General features: G+C 48.0%; 1 protein-coding gene across 3 annotated transcripts; it reads right to left on the bottom strand.

The window, feature by feature from the left end:
- Window positions 1-9,238: 9,238 nt before the first annotated feature.
- Window positions 9,239-15,101, bottom strand: CATIP (ciliogenesis associated TTC17 interacting protein). 3 transcript variants are annotated; one of them, XM_047871453.1, is made up of 10 exons: window positions 15,046-15,101; window positions 14,798-14,890; window positions 14,255-14,450; window positions 13,897-13,952; window positions 12,929-13,015; window positions 12,573-12,740; window positions 10,946-11,070; window positions 10,109-10,185; window positions 9,705-9,793; window positions 9,239-9,521 (listed from the first exon to the last, which is right to left on the bottom strand). In XM_047871453.1, exons 2-10 carry the CDS (start codon window positions 14,828-14,830, stop codon window positions 9,291-9,293), a joined length of 1,062 nt encoding a protein of 353 aa, XP_047727409.1. In that variant the 5' UTR covers window positions 14,831-14,890; window positions 15,046-15,101; the 3' UTR covers window positions 9,239-9,290. The 3 variants fall into 3 exon arrangements, with proteins under 3 accessions (XP_047727409.1, XP_047727408.1, XP_047727410.1); XM_047871452.1 differs by having other exon boundaries at window positions 14,255-14,455; window positions 15,046-15,095; XM_047871454.1 differs by lacking the exon at window positions 14,255-14,450 and having other exon boundaries at window positions 15,046-15,095.
- Window positions 15,102-24,375: the final 9,274 nt, after the last annotated feature.

Genomic DNA, 24,375 nt, shown 5'->3' on the forward strand with positions numbered 1-24,375 from the left:
TATGTGCCAACCTGACAGGGCCACAGGGTGCCTGGATATTTGGTCAAACTTTCAGGGTGTGTTCTTGGGGGTATTTTCAGAGAAGATTAACTTTTTGGAATCCATAGGCTGAGTCAAGCAGATTTCTCTCCTTAATGAGCATGGGCCTCATCCAACCAATTGAACAGAACAAAAGGCTGAGTAAGGAAGAGTTTGCTTTCTCTGTCTTTGAACTGGGATATTGGTCTTCTCCTGCCTTCAGGTTTGGCTTGGACAGGAACTGAGACCATTGGCTCTCCTCCTTCTCAGTCCTTCAGACTCAGAACAGAATTACATATACCATCGGCTCTCTTGGGTCTCCAGCTTATAGATCTTGGGACTCCTCAGCCTCTATACTCACATGAGCCAATTCCTTATTATCTATCTATCTATCTATCTATCTGTCTATCATCTATCTATCCATCTATATTTTCTATTGGTTCTGTTTCTTTGAAGAGCCCTAAAACACATATCTTCCTCTTTGTATCTTTTGCAGGGTTTTACCTATAGTTAGGACTCAGTGAATATAATTGGTTAATGAGCAATCAGTACTGTGCACAACCACCACCTTACGGAAGGGTAGTATCGTGTAACGGTTAAGAGCAGAGTTTCTACACAGGTTATCAGCAAGTGGGAAGCTACTGAGCTAAGGCTCCAGAAATCCACATAGCGATCCCCTTGGATTTGGAGCTGTTGCTGAATACTAAACCCTGCATGAGAAGGGTAAGATTTCATGAAGCCCCATTCACTCAAAATGGACCACAGACTTAAAAGTAAATATTAAACTATAAAATTTTTAGAAAGAAAGTAGGAGAAAATCTTCAGGCTCTAAGACGAGACAAAGACTTGTTAGACTCAACACCATAAGCATGACCCATAAAGGGAAAAATTGATAAATGAGACCTCATCAAAATTACCAATGTTTGCTCCATGGAAGGACCCTTTTAAGAGGATAAAAAGACAAGCTAGAGACTCAGAGAAAATATTTGCAAATCACATATCTGACAGAGGACCAGTATCTAGAAATAGAAAAATCTCTTAAAACTCAATAGTGAGGGCCATCTGGGTGGCTCAGTTGGTTCAGTGTCTAACTGTTGATTTCTGCTCAGGTCATGATCTTACAATTTGTGAGATCAAGCTCCATGTTGAGCTCTGGGCTGAGAGTGTGGAGCCTGGGATTCTCTCTCTCCCTCTCTGTCTCTGTTCCTCTCCCACTCGTTCTCTCTCTCTCTCTCTCTCTCTCTCTCTTTCAAAACAAACAAACAAACGAACATTAAAAAAAATCTCAACAGTGAAAAGCCAAGCAATCCAAGTAGAAATGGGCAAAAATCATGAACAGACATTTCACCAAATAGGATGGATATACAGATGGCAAACAAACCCATGGAAAGATGTTCAGCATCATTAGCCATTAGGGAAAGGCAAATTAGAATCATGATGAGATATCGCTATGCTCCTATCAGAGTGGTTAAAATAAAAAATCACAACACCAAATATTGCCAAGGATGTGGAACAACTATATCACTTATAGATTTCTGGCTGGAATGTAAAATGGTACAGCCACTCTGGAAGTAGTTTGGGACTCTCTTAAAGAACTAAAGATGTGGGGTGCCTAGGTGACTCAGTCGGTTAAGCGTCTGACTCTTGATCTCGGCTCAGGTCACGATCTCACGGTTGGTGAGTTCGAGTCCCATGACGGGTTCTGCACTGACAGCATGGAGCTTGCTTAGAATTCTCTCTCTCTCTCTCTCTCTCTCTCTCTCTCTCAAAAATAAATAAACTTAAAAAAAACTAAAGATATGTCATATGATCTAGCAATTGCACTCCTGGATGTTTTTCCCCAGAGAAATGATTTATGTTCACACTTAAATCTGCACACAAATTTTTTTTAAATGTTTTTTTTTTTTACTTATTTTTGAGACAGAGAGAGACAGAGCATGAACAGGGGAGGGGCAGAGAGAGAGGGAGACACAGAATCGGAAGCAAGCTCCAGACTCTGAGCCATCAGCCCAGAGCCTGACGCGGGGCTCGAACTCATGGACCGTGAGATCGTGACCTGAGCCGAAGTCGGACGCTTAACCGACTGAGCCACCCAGGCGCCCCCACACAAATTTTTATAGCAGCTTTATTTATAATAGCCCAAACTGGAAGTAACCCACATTGTTCTTCAACAGGTGAATGGTTGACCAAACTATGGTATATCTATAGGATAGAATATACTCTTGGGCATTTTTCCCAGCGAAACTAAAACTTATGTTCATACAAAAACTGGCATATGAATTGTAGCTTTATTTGTAATAGTCAGAAACTAGAATTAGCCCAGATGTCCTTCAACAGGAGAATAGTTAAACTAACTTCAGGACAAACCGTGGATTACAATTTAACAATAGAAGAAACAAACTATTGATACAATTACTTGGATGGATTTCCAGGAAATCAAATCAGTGAAAGAGGTCTATCTCAAAAGGTTACATACTGTATTGTTCCATTTATAAACCAGTTTTGCAATAAGAGTTTTGGAAGTGAATGTCAGATTAGGGGCCGCCGGTGGGTGTGGCGGAGGGTAGAGAGGGAAGTGGATGTGATTATGGAAGGGTAATTTGAAGGATACTTTCGATGGTGGGACTGTTCAAGTATCGTGACTTTGGTGGTGGTTATACAAACCCACACATGTATAAAATTGTATAGAACTTAACCACACACACACACACACACATGCACAAATGAGTAAAAATGAGTAAAAACAAAACAGGAAATCTGACAAAAGATCAGTGGATTGTGTCAATGTCAATATCCTGGTGGTATTGAAAGCACAGGTTTAAACAGCTATTTGGCAAACGTTCATAGCGACATTTTCCACAATAGTCAAAAGGCAGCAATAGCCCAAATGCCCATCAACAGATGAATAAACAAAATGTGACATATCCACACAATGGAATATTATTCAGCCTTAAAAAGGAATGAAATTCTGGTACAAGCTATAATATGGATGAGGCTTGAAAACATCATGCTAAGTGAAGTCAGTCAGACCCAAAGGGACAAATATTGTAGGATTCCACTTATATGAGTTACTCAGAATAGACACATTTATAGAAACAAAAAGTAGAATGATAATTTCCAGGAGCTAGGGGAAGGGGAAAAGGGAAGTTATTGTTCATTGGGTACAGAGTTTTGTCTATGGTCATTAAATGTTCCGGAAATGGATGGTGGTGATGGTTACACAACAGTGTGAATATACTTAACGTCACTGAATTGTACACCTAAAAATGGTTAAAAGGGTAAATTTTATGTATATTTTGGTACCCCCCCCCAAAAAAAAGTGGGAAGAAATTCCTGGTTGTAATATTGTGTAAGAATTTTTGCAAGCTGTTAACCACTGGGGGAAAGTGGTTAGAATATCCATAAGATCTCTCTGAATTATTTCCTATAGCTACGTGTGAATATGCAATGATCTAAGTTTTTAAAATAGAGGAAAAGGATGGGGCTTAGTGAAGGAATATTATACTTCAATAAAATGGATTAAAAAAAAAATCCACCAGAGCGTCTGGAATCAAATGGCCTGCGTTTGCATTACTTACTAGCTCTGTGACTTAGGCAAGTTTCTTAGGCCCTCAGTTGCCTCACCTGGAGAGGGGGGGATAATAAAAGTACTTACCCTTTAGAGTTTTTGTGAAGCCCAAGAAATGCACTGAGAACTTTAGTTAGTTGCTTTTGTAAACTGGGTTCCAACATGGCATTGGTTACTCTCAGTTCTCTGGAACTCCAAATGCTTCTTTTGGAGCATTTGCTACAAATAATGCTACAAATATTGCTGCCTGTGATGGTTTGATTCTCAGTCTTGCCCACCAAAGCCTTTGGATGCAGTGGGACTCAAACATGGGACATTTGTGATGATTGAGTAACAGAGGACGATTCCATGCACTATATCATAAAACAAAATGAGAAAACCATCAAACTGAACAAGAACAGGTTTTATCATGAATGCTGGTGTTGGGGGAACAGCAGATTTAACCAAAGGAAAGGAGGCACATGACAGAGATTCGGAAGGCCATAGCTACACCTTCCAAAGACATTACCAGCCCTGGGGTTATATTCTATCATCAAATGTTAAAATGTAAGACTTTCCTTTTTTTTTTTTTTTAATTTTTTAAATGTTTGTTTATTTTTGAGGGGTGGGGGAAGGGGCAGAGAGAGGGAGACACAGAATGCGAAGCAGGCTCCAGGCTCCAAGCTGTCAGCACAGAGCCGGATGTGGGGCCTGAACCCACGAACCAGGAGATCATGACCTGAGCCAAAAGACCTTAGTTTAAGACCTGAGCTTAACACACTGAGCCACCCAGGCGCCCCAAGATTTTTCTTACAGGGCTCCATCTATCTGTAGCATGGTCTTAGTTTATCTGCTCCCTACGGCTTCTGGTGGGAGGAAAGAAAACACGGAAACGGGCAGGCATGCAGGCATTTGCTTAACCCACTTCCAGGGTCTCTCAGTTTCCTGGACAGCAGACAGTGTTTTTGTTGGGTTCCCAGACCCTTCACCGTCTCATCCTGAACCTCCTGCAGAGGCTCAAACATTCAATGCTCCCTCCCTCTCACCTCCAGGACGCTGCCTATCCTCAAACATCCTCCACACCTTTGCCTGGCAAACAGCCTTTTGTCCTCCAGGACTCAACTGTGGTGTGACCTCTTCCAGGAAGCCTTCTTTGATTTCTCCAGGACCAGGCTGTGTGCTCCCTCAGCACAATGCCTTTCCCACGTGCTCAGGCAACTCAGCAGTGAGACTGCTGTCAGGGATAGTGCGGGAGGGAACGCGCAGCTTCTGGATGCCTGGGAAAGGAGAGAGACAGTGCACGGTTCAAGCCTATTTGGGGAGTTTCTAAAGCAAGAAGGTGCCTCTTCTCTGTTCTGGGATCTGTTTCCAGAGAGCCACATCTGATCTGTTTATCAGAGTGAATTTATACATGGACTCGAGCCAACCCCCTGGGTCCAAATCTTGGCTCTTCCACTGGCCAGCTGCATGGTCTTGGCTTTAACCTTTCCCTCTTCTGTCAAATGGGTACAATAATAGAACCTACCTCACAGGGGTGCTGTGAGAATCACATGAATTACCGTGTGGAGAGGGATTAGAATAAAAAGCGCTATATAGTACTTGTTCTTACTATTATCACTGTTCATTTCCCTCTGCCTCCCTGGGCTCCCTTTACCAGGTCAGGTGCACATGAAACGTTCCCCTGCTAAACGTATACATTTCCTTCTCAGCACCTTCTATGGTCCGCACTCACACGTTCATCTATGGGATCCTGACAGATGTCTCTTCTCTTCTAGGCTGCGTGTCATGCAGGTAGGGCCTGGCCCTAATCCTCCCATAGCGTCCCCAGACCCTAGTCAAGTGCTTGTTGCTTCAGAAGTGCTCAATGTTTGTTTTTTCTTTGTTCAGAGACACATATGTCTTGGTGTTATGGAGCAAGAGAAAGGGGTCATAGAAGTTCAGGGGACAAATGATAAGATCTAAAAGCAAACCCGTTTTGAAATGGATGTCACAGAGCAGGCGGGGGAGAGGTGGGCTTCTTTGTAAGTTGCCTGATACAAGAGAGCTCAGCAGAGGAAGCATCTCTGCGGGTCAGATGTCGCTGACCCTCCCTCTCCCCTGCTGCCGCAGAGCATCAAGGACCGGAGGGGACTCTGAAGATCTCTGTGGGAATGTTCTGGGTGCACTGAGCGACCTCAGTTTCAGTTCTCCACAGATGAAGTGAACTTGCCAGGGCCTGGGGTGTGGGGGGGCCCTTGTCGACCCAGCCGTGCCTATGTCACCATGACTGAGCACGCTGGAACCCCAGCCTCTCCTGCCATATTGTGTTCCAGCCGTCCTGGCGTTCTGACTGCAGCTGTGCTCAAGGGCCCTTGCATTTGCTGTTCTGTCTGCTCACGATGCTTTTCCCACAACTCTTCACAGGTCTGATCCCTTGTCATTCCTTCAGGTTCCAGCTCAAATGAGACGTCAGGAAGGCCCTCCCTGAAGTCTCGGCCCTCGTTCCTCCAACCTTGAGTCACTTTCTACCCACGACTTGGCTTTATTATTATTTTTAAAAATATGCTCTTTTTAAAACATTGATTCACTTATTTTGATGGGGCAGGGAGGAGCAGAGAGGGAGAGAGAGAATCCCAAGCAGGCTCTGCACTGTCAGCGTGGAGCTGGACGTGGGGCTCCGTCTCACGAACTGTGAGATTATGGCCAGAGCAGAAATCAAGAGTTGGACGCTCAACTGACTGAGTGACCCAGGTGCCCCTATTTTTTTTCATAAATGTCCGGAATTGCACATATGAAATTACTTCTTGTGTTTGCTACCTATCTCCCCATGCAACCTGTAAGCATCATGAGGACAGTGACTTTGTCTTGTCGTGGCTGATTTCCCACTGCCCAGAACAATCCTGGCACGTGGAAGGGACCCAATATTTGTTGAGCTTAGTACCTGGTTGAATGAAGAGATCTTACCCTCCAGAGCTGTTGCTGTCCAATATGGTAGCCACGAGCCACACGTGGCTAAATTGAAATTAAAATTAAAGTAGGGGCGCCTGGCCGGCTCAGTCAGTAGAGCATGCAACTCTTAATCTCAGGGGCGTGAGTTCAAGCCCCATGTTGGGGCATGGAGCCTACTTAAAATAAAAAATAATAGTAACAAACTTAAGGTAAAACTCCAGTTCCTCAGTCATATTAGTCACATTTCTAGTACTCCACGGCCACATATGCCTAGTGGCTACCACAACGGACATTGCAGATACAGAACATTTCCATCACTGCGGAAAGTTCTGTCACACAATGCTGCTCTAGACCATAAACACGCATTACACTTTTCTACTTTAACTCTTCACTCATGTCTTTTTCTCTGCCTGGAATGCTTTATCTGATCCTTAATAAAAATCCTACACATGTAGAATTTGGGAATGTTAAAACAAATCGGGGCACCTGGGTGGCTCAGTCAGTTAGGCGTCTGACTTTGACTCAGGTCATGATCTCACCGTCCGTGAGTTCGAGCCCCACATCAGGCTCTGTGCTGACCTCTTGCTCAGAGCCTGGAGCCTGCTTCAGATTCTGTGTCTCCTTCTTTCTCTGCCCCTCCCCCGCTCAAGCTTTGCCTCACTCTGTTTCTCAAAAATAAATAAATGTAAAAAAAAATTAAAAAAAAAACAACAAATAATCAAACCAACCAACCTTAAGATCAATTCAACAAGCACAGCGCATGTATCCTTCAGGATTGTTGATTCATGCAAAGATTTAACTACAGAGATGTTCAGTGCAACAGTGATTGTAGTAGCCCCTCCCAAACCCTGAAAACAAAACTCAAAAGCAGGCTGTGGGGGGTCCGGGGGCAGGGGGAGGTTGGTCAAATTATGGTAGAGGCATCAAAAATAGATGACCATGCTGGGGCACCTGGGTGGCTCAGTCGTTTAAGCGACCGACTTCGGTTCAGGTCATGATCTCAGGGCTCATGAGTTTGAGCCCTGCATCCGGTTCTTTGCGGACAGCTCAGAGCCTGGAACCTGCTTTGGATTCTGTGTCTTCCTCTCTCTCTGCCCTTCCCCTGCTCACACCCTGTCTCTCTCCCCTTCAAAAATTTTAAACATTAAAAAAAATAGATGACTGTGTAATGCTATGGAACTCTTTTCAAAATATAAAGCCACTTATAATGCAGGAAAAAAGTTACAAAACACAAGGAGATTGGGATCAGAAGTTTCCAGCTTTATCTGTCATGTTTTAAACTTGTAAAAAATATAATTAAGAATGTAATTATCAGTCAATGGGCACTTATTGCTGTATGATTTCATTTTTGTTAAAAAAGAAAAAAAGTCCCATGAAGTTGTAAAGACCAGATCAAACATTCTATATAAGTGCTTGACACGGGGGCTCCTGGCTGGCTCAGTCAGAAGAGCATGAGATTTTGATCTTGAGGTTGTGAGTTCGAGCCCCACATTGGGTATAGAGATCACGTAAAAAAAAAAAAAAGTGCTTGATGTGACGCTAATTAACACTGTATTGCAACTATACTGCAATAATTAAAAAAAAAATGATCGTGTTAAATCAGTAACCAAACAAAAAGCTGCTTGTCAGAGTAAATGGTGAACAAACACTGGCCACTTTTATGCATAGAAAAATGAGTGAAGAGGGTATTTGCCAGAATGTTAAGAGTGACTGCCTCTAGGTTGAGAAACTGGGGTGAATTCATTTTCTTCTATTGGTTTGTCATGCTTTTCCCAGTTTTCTCTAGTGAACATGTATTTCTTTTGAAATAAGGGATGGGGGCAATAAAAGATATTTTTAGAAATTCTTCCCAGTGATTGTTCTCCATGAAGCCTCGCTTCCCTGAGTCCTGGGTCACGGCCATCCTCACCATAGTACAGAGCTTCTCCGGCTCCCTCGTCTGGAAGAGGCAGGCCCACGAGTGAATAGATGGACAGATGGAGCCTGCACCCCCATTACCAGCTGCCCGTGAGAAGCTTGCCTAACATTTGCTAAGGAGCCGCGCCCAGCCCTGGGCAGGAACGAGCCATTGGCCAGACCGACATTGCGCAAGGGGCCTAAAGAAGTCGATGACCGCCGGCTTATCCTTTTTCTCAGAGAGTCGGTAACGGGGGACCCTGCACAGTTTGGGGGTTCCTGTGTGTCAGCGGAAAAAGAGGCGGAGTGCGAGAGTCGGCGGCCAGTGGGTTTTGGGAGGCTTCAGAGGTGATGAGCGAGGCCAGTGGTGATCCAGGTTAACCACCCCGCCCCCCCCCCCCCCCCCCCGCCTGCATTTTTCTTGGTTGGGGGGGGTGGGGAGGAGGGCAGTTTGGTTTATGCTTAGTGACATCCAGAAAGATTCTGAGGGCCAGGAAGCCCCGCCCCTTTATCCCCACTAACCCGGTGACTAAGGGTGTGGGTTTTGGCTCCCGACGTCCAGGTTCGAATCCTGCTTCCTACGTACTGACTCTAGGAGTTACTTAACCTTTCTGCGCCTTTATTTTCTTCTCTGTAAAACAGGGATATTGATCATAGCCTCTCGGAAAAAGACTGAAATTCGCGGACAAACTGTGAACAGTTCCTGTTTTTAGCCAAAACACAATAGTCTGGCCAGGGAAGGTTCCGGCGCTCACAGCGGAACCGCGGAGGCGCCCCGTTTATTTCCCCGCCAAAACCGCAGTCCAAAAGGCGCGCTTCCGGAGTGAGTCCCTCCGGATCCCCTCGGGGGACAGGGATGCCCCGCTCCCTGCGCATCCCCGCACGCGGCGCCGGGCCAGCCCTAGTCGGTGGGGCGCTCCGGGTCCAGCGAGCGGAAGGGGCTGGGCCGGCTGGAGGAGCGCAAGGCGGGGGTCGGCGGGTTGTGCTTCGCGAACGGCCCGAAGTACTCGGCGGCGAAGGTGACCACGTCGGCCGGCCGGCGCAGAAGCAGGAAGAGCAGGAAGTCCGAGATGAGCGCCTGGGCCTCGGGGTGCTGCCGCAGGTAGCTGTTGTGGCTGACACGCAGCTCCTCCTGGCGGGGGTGCCGAGCGTGAGCGCGACCCGCGGACCCAGCGCCCCAGGAGCGCACCGCTCCCTTCGCTCCCTCGGGGTGTGCGTTTCCAGCCGGCACCGAGGGACATCAGTAATGGTGGGGTTTATGCTGGGTGAGGGGGGAGAGGAACGGGGACCCCAGGCTGACCGCAGCCTCTCTCACCTTCCGGCCCAGGAATCTCGAGTAGAGCTCCATATCCTCCTCCCACACCAGGGGCTTCTTCTCAAACACCGGGGCAGGCTCGATCTCATCTGGGTGGGGAGGGAGGAAGGCTGCACACCCCCAGCCCCGGAACCTTCCCCACATACAGAGGGATGCCCAAGAACACCCAAATGGCAGGCTCGGGGGAAAAGTCCAGGGTTCTGCTCACCTGGCCAGAGTTGGCAGAAGGAGTTCCCTGCAAAATGATCCTCCCCTAATTGCCTCGGGGTCAGGGGCTAGAGGGCAAAACTTCTCCATCTGATTTCAGGTTCTGATCCCACACTCAGTCCAGCCCCTGCACCCTGGAAGGCCCCAGGTGTTCCCACCTCTCCTTCACTCTTCCACCGGCCAGAGGCTTCACTCACCCTTGTCCCTCAAAATAGGCATCTTGGTGATCATGCAGCACCCGGGGGAACCCACCTGGATCCTCTTGGCCAGGTGCCTGGGGTACAACACAGACATGAGTGGGGGGCTTCCCAGACCAGCCCACTCCCTTGAGAGCCGTCCTGGGGGTCTCCCTTCACTGGTCCCCAACACCCTGCTTGAGTTCCAGGGTTGTGTTCATTTCTAGATCCCCAGATGATGGCCCCTGCTTTTCCCGTTCATGCCCTTTTTGCCGCGTGCTGGTGTGCCAGGTCTGCCATGAGACCTTTAGCACTAAAAGTGATGAGCCTCCGGGCTATGTGATGCTCAAAATAAAAACAACACCCTAAGTTATCAAATAAGGAAAGCCAGCAATGTTCTGATTACTTTTTTTCCAGTGTAACAAATGATGATATCAATACCTCTTTGGAAATTTCAAGAAACAAATTCTTTCCCCCCTCCCTACCCATTTTCTTCTGATTAGGTGCCTGGGCCGTGCTGGTGCCAGCTTGGCAGTGAGGGTGCCAGGATGCTTTCCCCAGCACTTTGATTCTATCCTATCGCGTATCAAGTTGTTCAAACCTTGGTGTTCTTCAGTATCACACCCACCACCCGTGGCAGCCGCTTTAGCTACTATGCCTTAGGCCTGGTGGGGTCAGCGGTGACCTCCTCAGCCGCTCAGAGCTCTTTGGTGAGGGTTCGGGAGGCACGGCAGGCATCAGGAGAATGAGTAAATATGTGAAGGGAGAGCGAATGGTGGGGATAAAGCCGGCCCCCAAGATGGAGCACCCATGTTTGTGCTCAACACTGCCCCCTTGGCCCCACTGTCAGTAGCTCACCCATCAGAGAGCAGGTAGAACTGGCAGGAACCAGGGATGCCTTCATCCGAGTGGACAGTCTGCTCCACGATGAACACATCCACCTCCTGGTGGCCCACCTGGATCGTCTGGATGCCCAGGGCTTGCTGGCAGCAGCCAAGATGGAGGGAAGCGAGGTGGATACCCAACAGGGTCTCCCCACATCTCACCCTGGCCCTCTTCACTTTGCCGCTTCATTTCTCGTCAGTGATTAGCAACCTTGACTGTCCAGACCCTCAGGCACCACAGGATTTGAGATGCACCCCCGAGTTAAGTGGGGACCCCCTCCTAGGGATCCAGTTCCATGCTGCTTGTGTCCCAACCCTACCTGTATCATCTGGATGACCAAGGGCTTCTAGTTGGCCGAGTCAGTCACAGGGATGAGGCTCAACCGATTAGGTGGGAGCATGTGGGGCGGGGAGTGAGGGACGCTGGGCAATTTGAGGGGGGGCTGGTGATGCTCTGAGGAGGGGGCTAGATTGAGGTCTGTGGCCGCCTTGGGTCCATGCTGCAGGCAGACTGCCCTGTTGTAGCTAAAACTTAAACCCCTGTACGGGCTGCGGCCATGGGGAGAAAGTGCTAGCATAAAACGTGTGTTTCAAAGAAGATGGGGGGACATGAGGTGTGCCTGTTTGTGCCAGACACATTGCTGTTTGCTGTTTGTGATAGAAAAGATTAGAATGTCCTTCACAAAGCTGGTCAAATCAGCCTCGAAAATGTGTTTGTGTTTTTATTTTTAAAAACTGTTTATTGGGGCGCCTGGGTGGCGCAGTCGGTTAAGCGTCTGACTTCAGCCAGGTCACGATCTCGCGGTCCGTGAGTTCGAGCCCCGCATCGGGCTCTGGGCTGATGGCTCAGAGCCTGGAGCCTGTTTCCGATTCTGTGTCTCCCTCTCTCTCTGCCCCTCCCCTGTTCATGCTCTGTCTCTCTCTGTCCCAAAAATAAATAAACGTTGAAAAAAAAAACTGTTTATTTACTTATTTTGATTGAGAGAGAGAGAGAGAGAGAGAGAATCTCAAGCAGGCTCTGCACTGTCAGGGCAGAGCCCCACTCGGGGCTCCAGCCCACGAACCATGAGATCATGACCTGAGCTGAAATCAAGAGCCAGACACTTAACCGACTGAATCACCCAGGCAGCCCCCAAAATGTGTGTTGAGAGGCACATCTTTAAAATCTCCCATTGCAGGAAGTCCTAGGTGTGTTGATTAGTTTTAGCCACAATAAAAAACACCCTTCCCGTCTGAGACACAATAAAAGAGCATTTAAGTGCCGTTGGAAATGGTGTATTTCCTGATACTTAAAAAATGCGTCTCTAAAAGCAGCCCTCCACTATATTTACTTTTCCTGGACTGACCGTGGTGCAAAAAGCATTGCTTCTCTCAACTGCGCACAGCTTCGGTGCCTCTTATCCACTCCACTAGTGTCAAACGTGATCTTCTAACGAAGGCGGTCTTGCTGGGGCTCTGCCCCGGAAGTCCCACCTCCATGGCCCCAGCCCACTCCTTCTTTCACCCCCAAGCTGGCTTTTCTCCCACCTCAGCGATCTCTGTGCCCCTTCTGGTTTCCCCCAGGCCAAGTCCCCCTCCCCCCCGCCAGGGAGACCCCTTACATAAGTGGAATAGCAGAGTTTGCCCTCTGTGTCCAAGGCCAGGAAACGGGCGTTGCTGGGCACCAGCTGACGCCAAGCCATCACCCTCAGCAACAGCAGGTTGGCAGCCTCGGAGACGAAGCCCACAGTTGAGCTCCAGGGGAAAAAAGTCACTTCGGTCTTCACTTCCTGTTCAGGAAAAATCCGGGTCAGGGATGTTGATCTGGGAAGGGGTGAGGAGGACGGGAAAGCCAGTTATTGGGCATATGGTCCTTGTTGAGTCCCCATGCCAGGCTTCTGGTCTGACACAATCTGGCCCCTTGTCTCGGCTTCCAAGAGGACGTGGGGTATGGCTCCCACCTGTCTCTCACCCTTACCTCACCCTCCTTGACACTTCTGGTCATGACCAGCTGGTCATCCTGCCTCACCAGACTCATCTTCCTCTCCATGGGGAGGATGTGCAACTAAGGGCCAGAGCACAGAGAGGGGAATCAGGAGCTCACCCGACTGTACACGAACAGGACCCCCCCAGAAGCCACCTGGCCCGTTCTCCTTTATAAATGACAAAACTGAGGAAAATTTGGATAGAAAATCTTCCATATGTAGTAAAGTTCAAGAGCAGAAGGCAGGGGTGCCTGGGTGGCTCAGTCAGTTAAGCGTCTGACTTTGGCTCAGATCACGATCTTATGGTTGGTGAGTCTGAGCCCCGAGTCAGGCTCTGTGCTGACAGCTCAGAGCCTGGAGCCTGCTTCGGATTCTGTGTCTCCCCCTCTCTCTGACCCTCCCCCATTTGTGTTTTCTCTCTCTCAAGGATAAATAAATAAACATTTTTTAAAACTTTAACAAAAAAGAACAGAAGGCGTGTTATGGTGTAATTCGAAGTTCAAAAGCATGTGCACTTTAGAATATGGGTTTTAAAAGATGGGAATGGTTTCTGTGGGAAGGTTCTTAGGCATGAGTAGGTTTCCAATGTGTAAAATGGTTCATGTTCCAGAAGTCAGCGAGGTGGCCGGGGCAGGGTGTGGGAGGCACAGAGCAGGAGAATTTGGAGGCGAGGTAGTGACAGGCCCTTGGGAAAGGCCAGGCTCTGGGAAAGGCCAGCCCGTGTGGCCCCCCGGAAGATGCTGGGCTTCCAAGGTTTTGTATTAGGAGAAGGTCATGAGAAGCCACCTGCTGCCCCCGATAGATTGGCTTCCAGGTTGTGTGTGGTGGGGATTGCAGGGTAACTCGGGGACAGTTGGGGTAACATTCCACTGAGCCCCCCCACACTTCTTCCCTCCCTCTCTCCCAGGGTCTCTATTCTGACACCTGGTTTGGAACCAAAGCTGGGGGCCCCAGGAGGTACCTTGATAAACTCCTGGGTATGTTGTTCCATGATATGCAGGTCCCACGAAAGATAGCCTGGGGTTGGAGGAGAACGTCGCCATCACCGGGGACAGGACTGGAGATTGCAGGGAGGCAGGGTGGTGGCCCAGGCTGGAGGACTCAGGTGCAGTGTGACCGTGGGGAAAAACTAGGTGGTGCTCTGGTCTTAAGTCTGTGGCTGTGATGAACCTCCCCGTCACCCCCACCTCCCATACCCCTTTGCCTCATTCTGCTCCCAAGGTGAAGTGGAGGGTTGGTCCTGAGCAAAGGTCCTAGGCATGGGAGGAGGGGTGGGAGGAAGGATGGAGGTGAAGCCAGTCAGGCAGCAAGAGCTCTACCCAGGAGGGAGATTCCGCAGAGCATTTTGTCCACGAAGCCCTGGCTAAAGGCGTGCACGAGGAGGCAGTGCGACATAACGCCAAATTCGTCTTTGTATTTCCCTCTCTGCACTTCGATGGTCAGCTCTCCCTCAGGCTCCCCCGTGTCTGAGACCATGGCCAGGGTCTCGGAGAACAGCAGCATCTGCAGCTCCTCCTGCTCTGGGGGTGAGGGTCCCATGGGGGCAGATAAAGCCCAGCCCACCCCCCCCCCGCCCGACTCTCTGACCCTCCAGCCACCCTCTCCTCATCCCACGTGTCTCAGGCAGCTCCTGCCTCATTCCCTTGGCCTCTGCGACAGCCAGCGGATGAAGACCCCTCCCCCCCCAAGTCCCCATGTGCTTGGGGTCCTTCCTTGATGGTTATTGACAAATAGGTCCCCCCCCCCCCCGTTGTTTTCTGAGTCTCAGGCCAATGAAGGCTGAGAGAGCCGTGGGCCAGGGCTGTGTCTTCTCTCTTCCTGCCGCCCCCCCCCCCCCCGCCCCCTGCACTGTCCAGGCTCACGGAGGTTGTTGAGGAAGTGGATGGCTTCGGCATTGGCCTCTAGGGGTGGCGAACTCTCGCGGGCTGAGGGCTGGTGGTCCTTGGCTCTGGGGCCTAGGGACAGAGGAAAGGCTGAGATGGCATTCTTGGGGAGAAGGACAGGCATGGGACAGGGGTCCTCAAAGCAGAATCCTCCAAGGCCACCCCAAGGAGGATTGTGAGGGAGAAGATGCCCCTTCAGCTTCTAGTCCTGCCAGCCCTCTTCCCACCTGTGGATTGATGTTTGGAGGACATCCTGCTTTCTGCTACCCGATCTGTGTTCAGCTGTCTCCATGGCAACCGGAAGCCAGCTATCGCCTCTTAAAGGGCCACCAACACACCTCACTAAACCACCAGACCTTGAAAGCAATGGTAGGAACTGTGGTCTGGGGCTCAGGCCATGTCTGAAGTATTGTCCTGCAGAGGGAGCATTTGACACGGCAGGGGGATGACAGGGGTCACTAGAATGACCTTAGGGAGCCCTGGCTGGCTCAGTCAGAAGAGCATGCAAACCTTGATCTCCGGGTCGTGAGTTTGAGCCTCCCTTTTGATGTGGAGAGTACTGAAAAAAAAAAAAAAAAAAAAAAGGAATCTAAAGAAAGAAAAAAAGAATAACCTTAGAAGTTGTGGCCCTGAGTCAGACATGGTCTCATGTGCATAGAACCCAGTCAGATGCCACGTGAACAGTGCTACATGTAAGAGTGATGGCGATAACAACGACAGTGACCACACACCCTTAAACCATGCTCACGGCAGGCCAGACACTGTTCTGGAGGCTGCACATACGTGATCTCATTTCATACTCAGACTAACCCTGTGGGTAGATGCTTTCCCCCCTGCACTGTATGGCTAAGAAAACTGAGGCCCCGAGAGGTTAAATGTCTTCCAGGTTGACCCAGTCAATACAGTTGACCCTTGAGCAGCATGGGTTTGAACTGCCACTTATATGTGGATATTTTTCAAGAAGTATAGTACAGTACTGTAAATGTATTTTCTCTTCCTTATGATTTCTTTATAAAATTTTCTCTAGCTTACTTTATTGGAAGAGGACTGTATATAATACATATAACATACAAAATATGTGTTAACCGTTTGCGTTATCTGTAAGGCTTCGGGTTGATAGTAGGCTGTTAGTAATTTTACCCGGATTTTCTTTTTTTCTTTAAACAAAATGTTAAGGCTTTTTTCCCCCCCTTTTAGCTTTATTTGTTTATTTTGAGAGAGTGAGAGAGAGCATGAGTGGGGAGGAGGAGCAGAGAGAGAGGTAGAGAGAGAGACTCCCAAGCAGGCTTCGCATGGTCAGTGCAGAGCCTGACTTGGGACTCAAACTCATGAAACTGTGAGATCACGACCTAAGCTGGAATCAAGAGTCAGATGTTTACCCAACCGAGTCACCCAGGTGCCCCGAGAGAGAAAGAAATTAAAAAAAATTTTTTTTAAGTTTATTTATTTATTTTGAGAACGAGGGTACCAGTGGGGGAGGGGCTGAGAGGAGACAGAATCCCAAGCAGGCTCGGCACCCTCAGCACAGAACCCAGTGCGGGGCTCCAACCCACGCACTGCGAGACCATTACCTGAACCGAGATCAAGAGTTGGATGCTTAATCGACTGCTCCATCCAGGCACCGAGAGAGAGAGAGAGAGAGAGAGAGAGAAAGAGAGAGAGTGAATCTTAGACTCCACACCCAGTGAAGAGCCCAACGTGGGGCTCGATTCCATGCCCCTGGGATCATGACTTGAGCCAAAACCAATAGGTGCTCAACCAACTGATCCACCCAGGTGCCCCTTATGCAATGTTAAGTTTTATTTACTTTTTTTAAGTTTATTTATTTATTTATTTTTATCTTAAAAAATTTAATTTTTATTTTTGAGAGAGAGAGAGAGAGACAGAGCATGAGTCGGGGAAAGGCAGAGAGAGAGAGGGAGACATAGAATCTGAAACAGGCTCCAGGCTCTGAGCTGTCAGCACAGAGCCCAATGTGGGGCTCGAACTCCAGAACAGTGAGATCATGACCTAGGCCGAAGTCAGACACTCTACTGACTGAGCCACCCAGGTGCCCCCATTTATTTATTTTTAGAGAGAGTGCAAGAGTGGGGGAGAGGGGCAGAGGGAGAGAGGATCTTTTTTTAAAAAATCTCTCTCTATTTTTGTTTAAAGTTTTTTTAATTTTTATTTTGAGAGAGAGAGCAAGAGAGAGAGAGCACGCATGTGAGTGGGGGAGAGGCAGAGAGAGGGAGAGAGAATCCCAAGCAAGCTCTGCACTATCAGTATAGAGCCTGATGTGGGGCTTGAACTCATGAACCGAACTGTGAGATCACAACCTCAGTTGAAGTCAGACCCTTAATCCAACTGAGCCACCCCAGTGCCCTGACAATCTTAAACAGACTCCATGCTCAGTGAGGAGCCTGACGTGGGGCTCGATCCCATGCCCCTAGGATCATGACCGGAGCCAAAATCAAGAGTCAGGCACTCAACTGACTGAGCCACCCAGACGCCCCTTAAGTTTATTTATTTATTTAAGTAGTATCTACACCCAACATGGGGTTTGACCTCATGACCCTGAGATCAAGAGTCACATGCCCCACCAACTGAACCAGCCAGGAGTTACCACTGTACCAGACTTTCAACTGTGCAGGAAAAGGGGGAGTGTCAGCCCCTCTAACCCCCACATTGTTCAAGGGTCAACTCTAATTGGAAGAGTCAGGGCTCAACTGGAGGCAGTCTGGCTCCAGGGTTAGAGAGAATTCAAAGAAAACTGAAACTGTAAACAGATGATACACTGAATTCAAATGAGAGGCGCTACAACATGGGTAGTGATTAGTGACAAAGACGGTAATTGAGGTCTGATATGACTCAAACCCCAGCTGTGGGCTATCTGGTCCCGACCTTGGAAGCGTTAGAGTCTGCATCATAGCAGCTGTAGGAGGTTCAGCCGGATAGAGTCACACACACAAAAAGAAAAATCTTGTTGAGAAACTTCAGTCACTTAAGAAGTTGTTCCCCCGACCCCCACCATAGCACTTGAGAAGGTAATCTTCAAATGTCTTCTCATAGATTATCTATCCATTCCACTTTGGGGAGATCTATCTATCATCTCTATTTATGAGAGAGAGAGAGAGGGCATGTATGAGGCCGTATGAGGCCGGGAGAGGGGCAGAGAGAGAGAATCTTTTTTTTTTTTTAATGTTTATTTATTAGAGAGAGAGAGAGACAGAGTGCGAGCAGGGGAGGGGCAGAGAGAGAGAAGGACACAGAATCCAAGGCAGGCTCCAGGCTCTGAACTGTTAGCATGGAGCCCGATGCGGGGCTCAAGCTCACCAACTGTGAGATCATGACCTGAGCCCAAGTCGGACGCTTAACCGACTGAGCCACCCAGGCGCCCCGGGAGAGAGAGAGAGAATCTTAAGCAAGCTCCATGCTCAGTGCAGAGCCTGATGTGGGGCTTGATCTCATGACCCTGGGATCATGACCTAAGCTGAAATCAAGAGTCTGATGCTTGACCAACCGAGTGACCCAGGCACCCCATCTTCAGGAAGATTCAGAATTATGTGTGGAACTGCTTAAGAAAATCGAATTCACAATATTAATTTTTTGTGTGTGTTATGTTGTGCATCTTTAGTATTTCAAGTTCTTTAAAAGAATTTGGCATGGAAGGGTGCTTAAAAGATGTCTTGAGATGCTGATTTAAATCAGGCAGTTGAATGGCAACTGGCTGGCTTGGTCGGTGGAGTGTGTGACTCTTGATCTTGGGGTTGTAGGTTTGAGTCCCATGTTGGGTGTAGAGATTTCTTAAAAACAAATAAACACAACATCTTAAAATAAATAAATACATTGAGCCATTGAATAGTTGATTTAGACTGAACGTTGAAGGTAAATTCTCACTGGGATTGTAAATACAACCAAAACATTTTTTAAAAAACCTTAAAACTTACTATGTTTCTGTCTTTACTTCTAATCAGACTGCAATTAAAGTGCTTGGGGGCTCGTTTCTCTTTTTTTAAGAGCATGGAATTCTTTCTATTTTACTTTACCTTTTTCCAGCTTTATGAGATATAATCGACATATGTGATCAATTGCTTTTAAAAAAGAAATGGAATATCTGGAATGAATAAGTACAACATAAACTGCTTAAAGCAGTTTTAATTTTGAAAAGAGGACCAATTGTTTTAAAGTTTTTAAAATGCTTTTATTTATTTTTGAGAGAGTGAGAAAGCGCGCGTGAGCTGGGGAGGGGCAGAGAGAGAGGGAGACACAGAATCTGAAGCAGGCTCCAGGCTCTGAGCTGTCAGCACAGAGCCCGACATGGGACTCAAACTCATGAACTGCGAGATCATGACCTGAGCCTAAGTGGATGCCCAACTGATTGAGCCACCCAGGCCTGAAAAGAGGACCAACTATTAATTAAAGCCCCCTTAAAAGTTATTATTAACATTTACTGGATGTATAATTAAAATATGGCTGATAAGTTGAACTTAAAAGTTTTAAAAATGCTTATGTTTAAAATTTTGCAATTTAAGAAATTGAGTATCTTTTAAAATTTTATTTATTATTATTATTTTTTAAGTAAGTTCCATGCCCAATGTGGGGCTTGAACTCACGACCCTGAGATCAAGAGTTGCATGCTTCTGGGTGCCTGGGTGGCTCAGTCAGTTAAGCAGCTCTCATTCTCTCTCTCTCCCTCAACAATAAATAAATAAACTTAAAATAAAAAAAAGAATTGCATGCTCTACCAACTGAACTAGCCAGGTGCCTCTAATTTTATTATTTTTTAAATTTTATTTTGAGTGAATTCTGAATAAGCGTTTCTCTGCACATGGAGACTGCCAGGGCATTAAGAGAACGCACAACTACTTTAGGAAGTAGTTTGTTCCTCAAAAAGTTAAATGTAGAGTTACCGTATGACTTAGCAATTACACTCCTAGGTCTATGCCCAAGAGAACTGAAAACATCTGTCTACGCAAAAAACCTGTACCCCAGATGTTCATAGCATCGTGATTCGTAATAGGCAAAAAGTGGAAACGAGTCAACTGTCTGTCAACTGACAGGTGGATAAGCAAAACACGGTGCATGTATACACAATGCAGTATCTATCATTCAGCCATTAAAAGAGTAAAGTCGTGATGCGTGCTGCAACATGAGCCTTGAGGAAATGCCACGTGAGAGGAGCAAGTCACAAGAGACCACAAATTGTCTGATCCTATTTATGTGAAACGTCCAGAAGAGGCAACTCTGTGGAGACAGAAAGTAGATCGGTGGTTGCCGAGTGTGGGTGCGGGGAGGCACGGAGTGACATCAAACAGGCACAGGGTTTCTTTGGGGGACGAATGAAAATGTTCTAAAATTAGATGGTGATGGTCACAAAACAGTGAACACAAAGCCGCTGAATTGTACTCTTTGAAAGGATGGATTTTGTGGTATGGAAATTATATCTCAATAAAGTTGTTGGTAAAAAATAGAAGACTTAAATAAAATCCAAAAAAAGGCGAACCCTATTGCTTTCATATGTAAATTACAGAAAGTTTGATTATTAGGACAAAGAGAAAAAAAGAAGAAAATTGTGGTCTCGAGGCTCTTGGAGGAGGGGTGCCCAGGCAGTTCTCTTCCTTACTGCACTTCACCTCCCTCAACTCCTGACCGGAGGGGAGATTTCCTCCCTGAGCCCTCTACCCTTTCTGGAGTTTTTCCCCTACCCCCTCGCCTCTCCTTGGTCAGGCCCCTCTAGCTGCCCAGGACTCCCGCCTGCCTGTCCTCAAAGGCTCCCGCTCCTGGGAGCCCAGGTTCTCTCTCACCCACCCCTCCAAATCCCTCCCCACTGGTGCTGGCTGTTTCCTGCCAGCTGCTAGGAGAGAAAGAAATTTGACAAAGTGGTTCACGGAAGGATCAACATCCAGTTTGTTAATCTAATTTTTTGAGAGGGAGAGAGAGGGCACGAGTGAGTGAGGGGCAGAGAGAGAGAGAAGTGGGGCTCCCCCGAAGCAGGACTCGGGTTTACCTCAAGTGGGGCTTGAGCTCACAAACCGTGAGATCATGAACTGAGGCGAAGTCAGATGCTTAACAGCTGAGCCACCCAGGTGCGCTGTAAATCTTATTTTTAAACCTCTGGAAGAGATGTGCTACAGGCCCTTGTTACCATCCCCCCTTAGGGCTGCTAGGCCAGTGGAAGGCCACATGGTTCCAGGTTGACATACCAGCTGTGTAGCCATGTGGGACAGTTGGCCTCTCTGAACCTGTGACAGGGACAGCCTGTGTCCTCCAGCCGCTGGGATCGGCTCTGTTAGCAGCCGTTAACAGAGAGAGGGCTCACTCTGTGCTCAGCCCTGCAGGTGTTAACCCGTTTAATCCTCACAAGCAGCTTCCAAGCCACATCCTCATTGGACGTATGACGAGCAGAGGCCCAGAAAAGCTAAGTAACTTGCCCAAGGTCACCCAGTTAATCAACAGCGTGGACCCCAATCCGGATGGGCTGTCTCCAGAGTCTGGGTTCTTAATCAGTTTGTCCTACTGTACCCGATGGACTGGCCCTAAGTTTATTAATAACAGTAAGAGGAGAGAGAGGCTGTTCACTGAACACCATTCATGTCATTTAGTTTTCCAGCCACTCCAGAATGAGGCTCGGTGACATGAGATGCCTGTGTAGCATCACCCACAGTCAACCAGAGGCAGAACCAATATTCCCGTCCAGACTGGTCCCTCTCCAAGTTCTCTCTCTGCCACCCTGTCCCACCTTATCATCTATCTATCATTTATCAATCTATTGATCGATCATCCATCTATCATCTGTCATCTCATTTTCTATTGGTTCTGCTTTTCTGAAGAATCCTGAAACAGGTGGCTTTCTCTGCATCTTTTGTGGGGCTCTACCTATAGTTAGGAACTCAGTAAGTGTGATGGCCAAGGGTTTATTGACCGTTAGGGTTAGTTGCCCACCCACTTTCAAAGGCTTCATTTGTGGCCAGGGCCGTGGAGGTCTAAGACCACCCTGAACACACCCAGGTATGCCCAAACTTTTCATGTTCACATCGACAGCTTCCTTGGTCTCCGTTCTTCCCTTGAACCCCTAAGTCTGCCCATTTAGTGTTCCTTCTCTTTTCCCTTTTCTGCCCCTAGAGACAGCCTGTGATTCAGGAAAAAATGCTATGTTTATTTTTTCAGTATTTTTTATTTTTTTATTTTTTATTTATTAAAAAAAAAATTGGGGGGGCGGAGCCTGGGTGGTTCAATCTGTTGAGCGCCCAACTTCGGCTCAGGTCATGATCTCGTGGTTTGTGAGTTCAAGCCCCGCGTTGGGCTCCGTGCTGACAGCTCAGAGCCTGGAGTGTGCTTCGGATTCTGTGTCCCCCTCTCTCTCACCCCACCCTGGCTTGTGTTCTGTCTCTCTCTGTCTTTCAAAAATGAATACACGTTAAAAAAATTTTTTTTAATGTTAATTTATTTTTGACAGAGAGAGACACAACATGAGCGGGGGAGGGGCAGAGAGAGGGAGACACAGAATCTGAAGCAGGCTCCAGGCTCTGCAATGTCAGCATGGAGCCTGATGCGGGGCTTGAACTCACAAACCACGAGATCATGACCTGAGCCGAAGCTGGACGCTCAACCGACTGAGCCACCCAGGCGCCCCATATTTTTTTCAGTATTTTTAAAAGTTTATTTATTTATTTTGAGAGAGAGAGCGCAGGGGACAGAGAGAGAGGGAGAGAGAGAATCCCAAGAAGGCTCTGCATTGTCAGCACAGAGCTTAATGTGAGGCCTGAACCGCTGAACCGTGAGATCATGACCTGAACTGAAACAGAGAGTCAGACACTTATTGAGCCATCCAGGTGCCCTAACTTGCTGGTTATTTTTAAAACTACATATTCAAATACCTTTGTGGCCACGTACCTATGCTCTTCTATACAAGTAATTATCGCACCAGGAATCTGATGTACCATTTTCCAAAGTGACTTCATATACCTTTTCTCATCTGACTCTCCTAATAGCCTCTAGTAAGTGGGATTGTCGGTGAAGATTTATGATTGTGCTGCCTTGCCTCATTTCTGGTACGAGTCCCTATTACTTTGGGGGACATTTTCCACACAGGGCACCTTTCAGTTGGGTCTGACACTGCCCTTCCGAGTGTGGTCATGTGACCTAACCTGGCAGTGAGAGGGGCCCTTTCCCCTAACTCCTATGATTGGTTCAGCGTCAGGCACGTGACTCAAGCTGAACCAATGAAACTCAGTCTCTGGGATTACTGGAGGTTCTGCTAAATTTGATGAACTAGTGGCCTGGAAGCCTAGCACTTAGAGATGATCTTTCCACTGCAGGGAGAAAACCTGGCAGAGAAGGGTACCAATACAGAAGAAAACTGAGCTGAATGATAAAACTGCCCTTTGACTCTGTGGATCCAGCCGTGCCTGAAGTCACCGTGACATAACCCCACACTTCTTAATTTCACCAGCTGATAAATTTTCCTCTTAGTTTTAAGCTCCTAAGTGTTGAGTACGTCCCTTGCACCTGAAAGGGTTCTGACTCCTTCAAGGTTGTCATCTCTATGGAAAGTGGAGAAACCGAGGTCATGGAAGGGAAATTTGCCCAAGGTCACTTGGATGTTGAATGACAGAACTGGGAATGGAACCGGAGTCCCTAAGGCTGGTGGCACCCGCTCTCTTGCAAGCAAAGGGCAGGCAGCGTGGTTGTTGCCGGTCAGTTCCAGCACCTTGAAAAGCACGTGCTATCTATCATTCGGGGTGATGCCCCAGTGGGAGGGTCACCCAAGGCTCTACAGAAATGTTTTGCCAGCCCCAGAGAACTGTCGCCAAGTGCCCCTGAAGCTGGGCTTCCCCAAAGAGACCTGGCCCTGGGGGCTTGCCCGTTCAAGACAGGAGTGATCCAGAGACAACCACAGAACACAAAGAACTTCCCTTCTTCAGGAAGGTGAGGACCATGGCCCCTTCCTCCCTGCCCACCCTAAGCGCAGTCCTGGTCCAGGACAGGGAGGCCAGTGCCAAAGTCCCTAGCTTGGGGTGAGGGGCGCCTAAGAGGGGAGGCCGAATTGTGGCCAGGTGTGGGAAAACCATGCCTTGGTCCGGCCCCGAGGAAATGTGGAACTAAGCTGGTACTTCCCAGTCGTCAGGCATGTCAGGGCCACCTAGCAGAGTTCTGCCATGCCCACAATGCCACCTGGACTTTGTTCCTCTTTCGTGAGTTGAAAACTGTGGTCACTTTGTGGGAAAAAAATAAAAGAAATTAAAAAAAGAAAAGAAAACTGCTATCACTCGCCAAAAACATTGGCCTCAAAGGTAAATACAATGAAAACACAACCATGGTGTTAACGTTTAACTCAAGATGGTTGACGGACGGTGCTGACCTGGAGTCTGACTCTGCTAGAACGCGTCAAGAGGGGCCGGCACCAAGGCCTTGCCCCTCAGTGCTATTCCTCTCCCTCGCTGCCAGTGGTGCACCTGTGCCTCTCAAGCTCTGGAAAACGCTAAGGGAAGCACATTGTAATCCCGAACAAGTGCACACGAGCCACGGGAGCATGTATTTATAGCACTGTTTCCGGCCAAGGCTCTTGGAGAGCA

The sequence above is a fragment of the Prionailurus viverrinus genome, chromosome C1 (genome assembly GCF_022837055.1).
Source record: "Prionailurus viverrinus isolate Anna chromosome C1, UM_Priviv_1.0, whole genome shotgun sequence".
NCBI classification, from domain to species: Eukaryota; Metazoa; Chordata; class Mammalia; order Carnivora; family Felidae; genus Prionailurus; species Prionailurus viverrinus.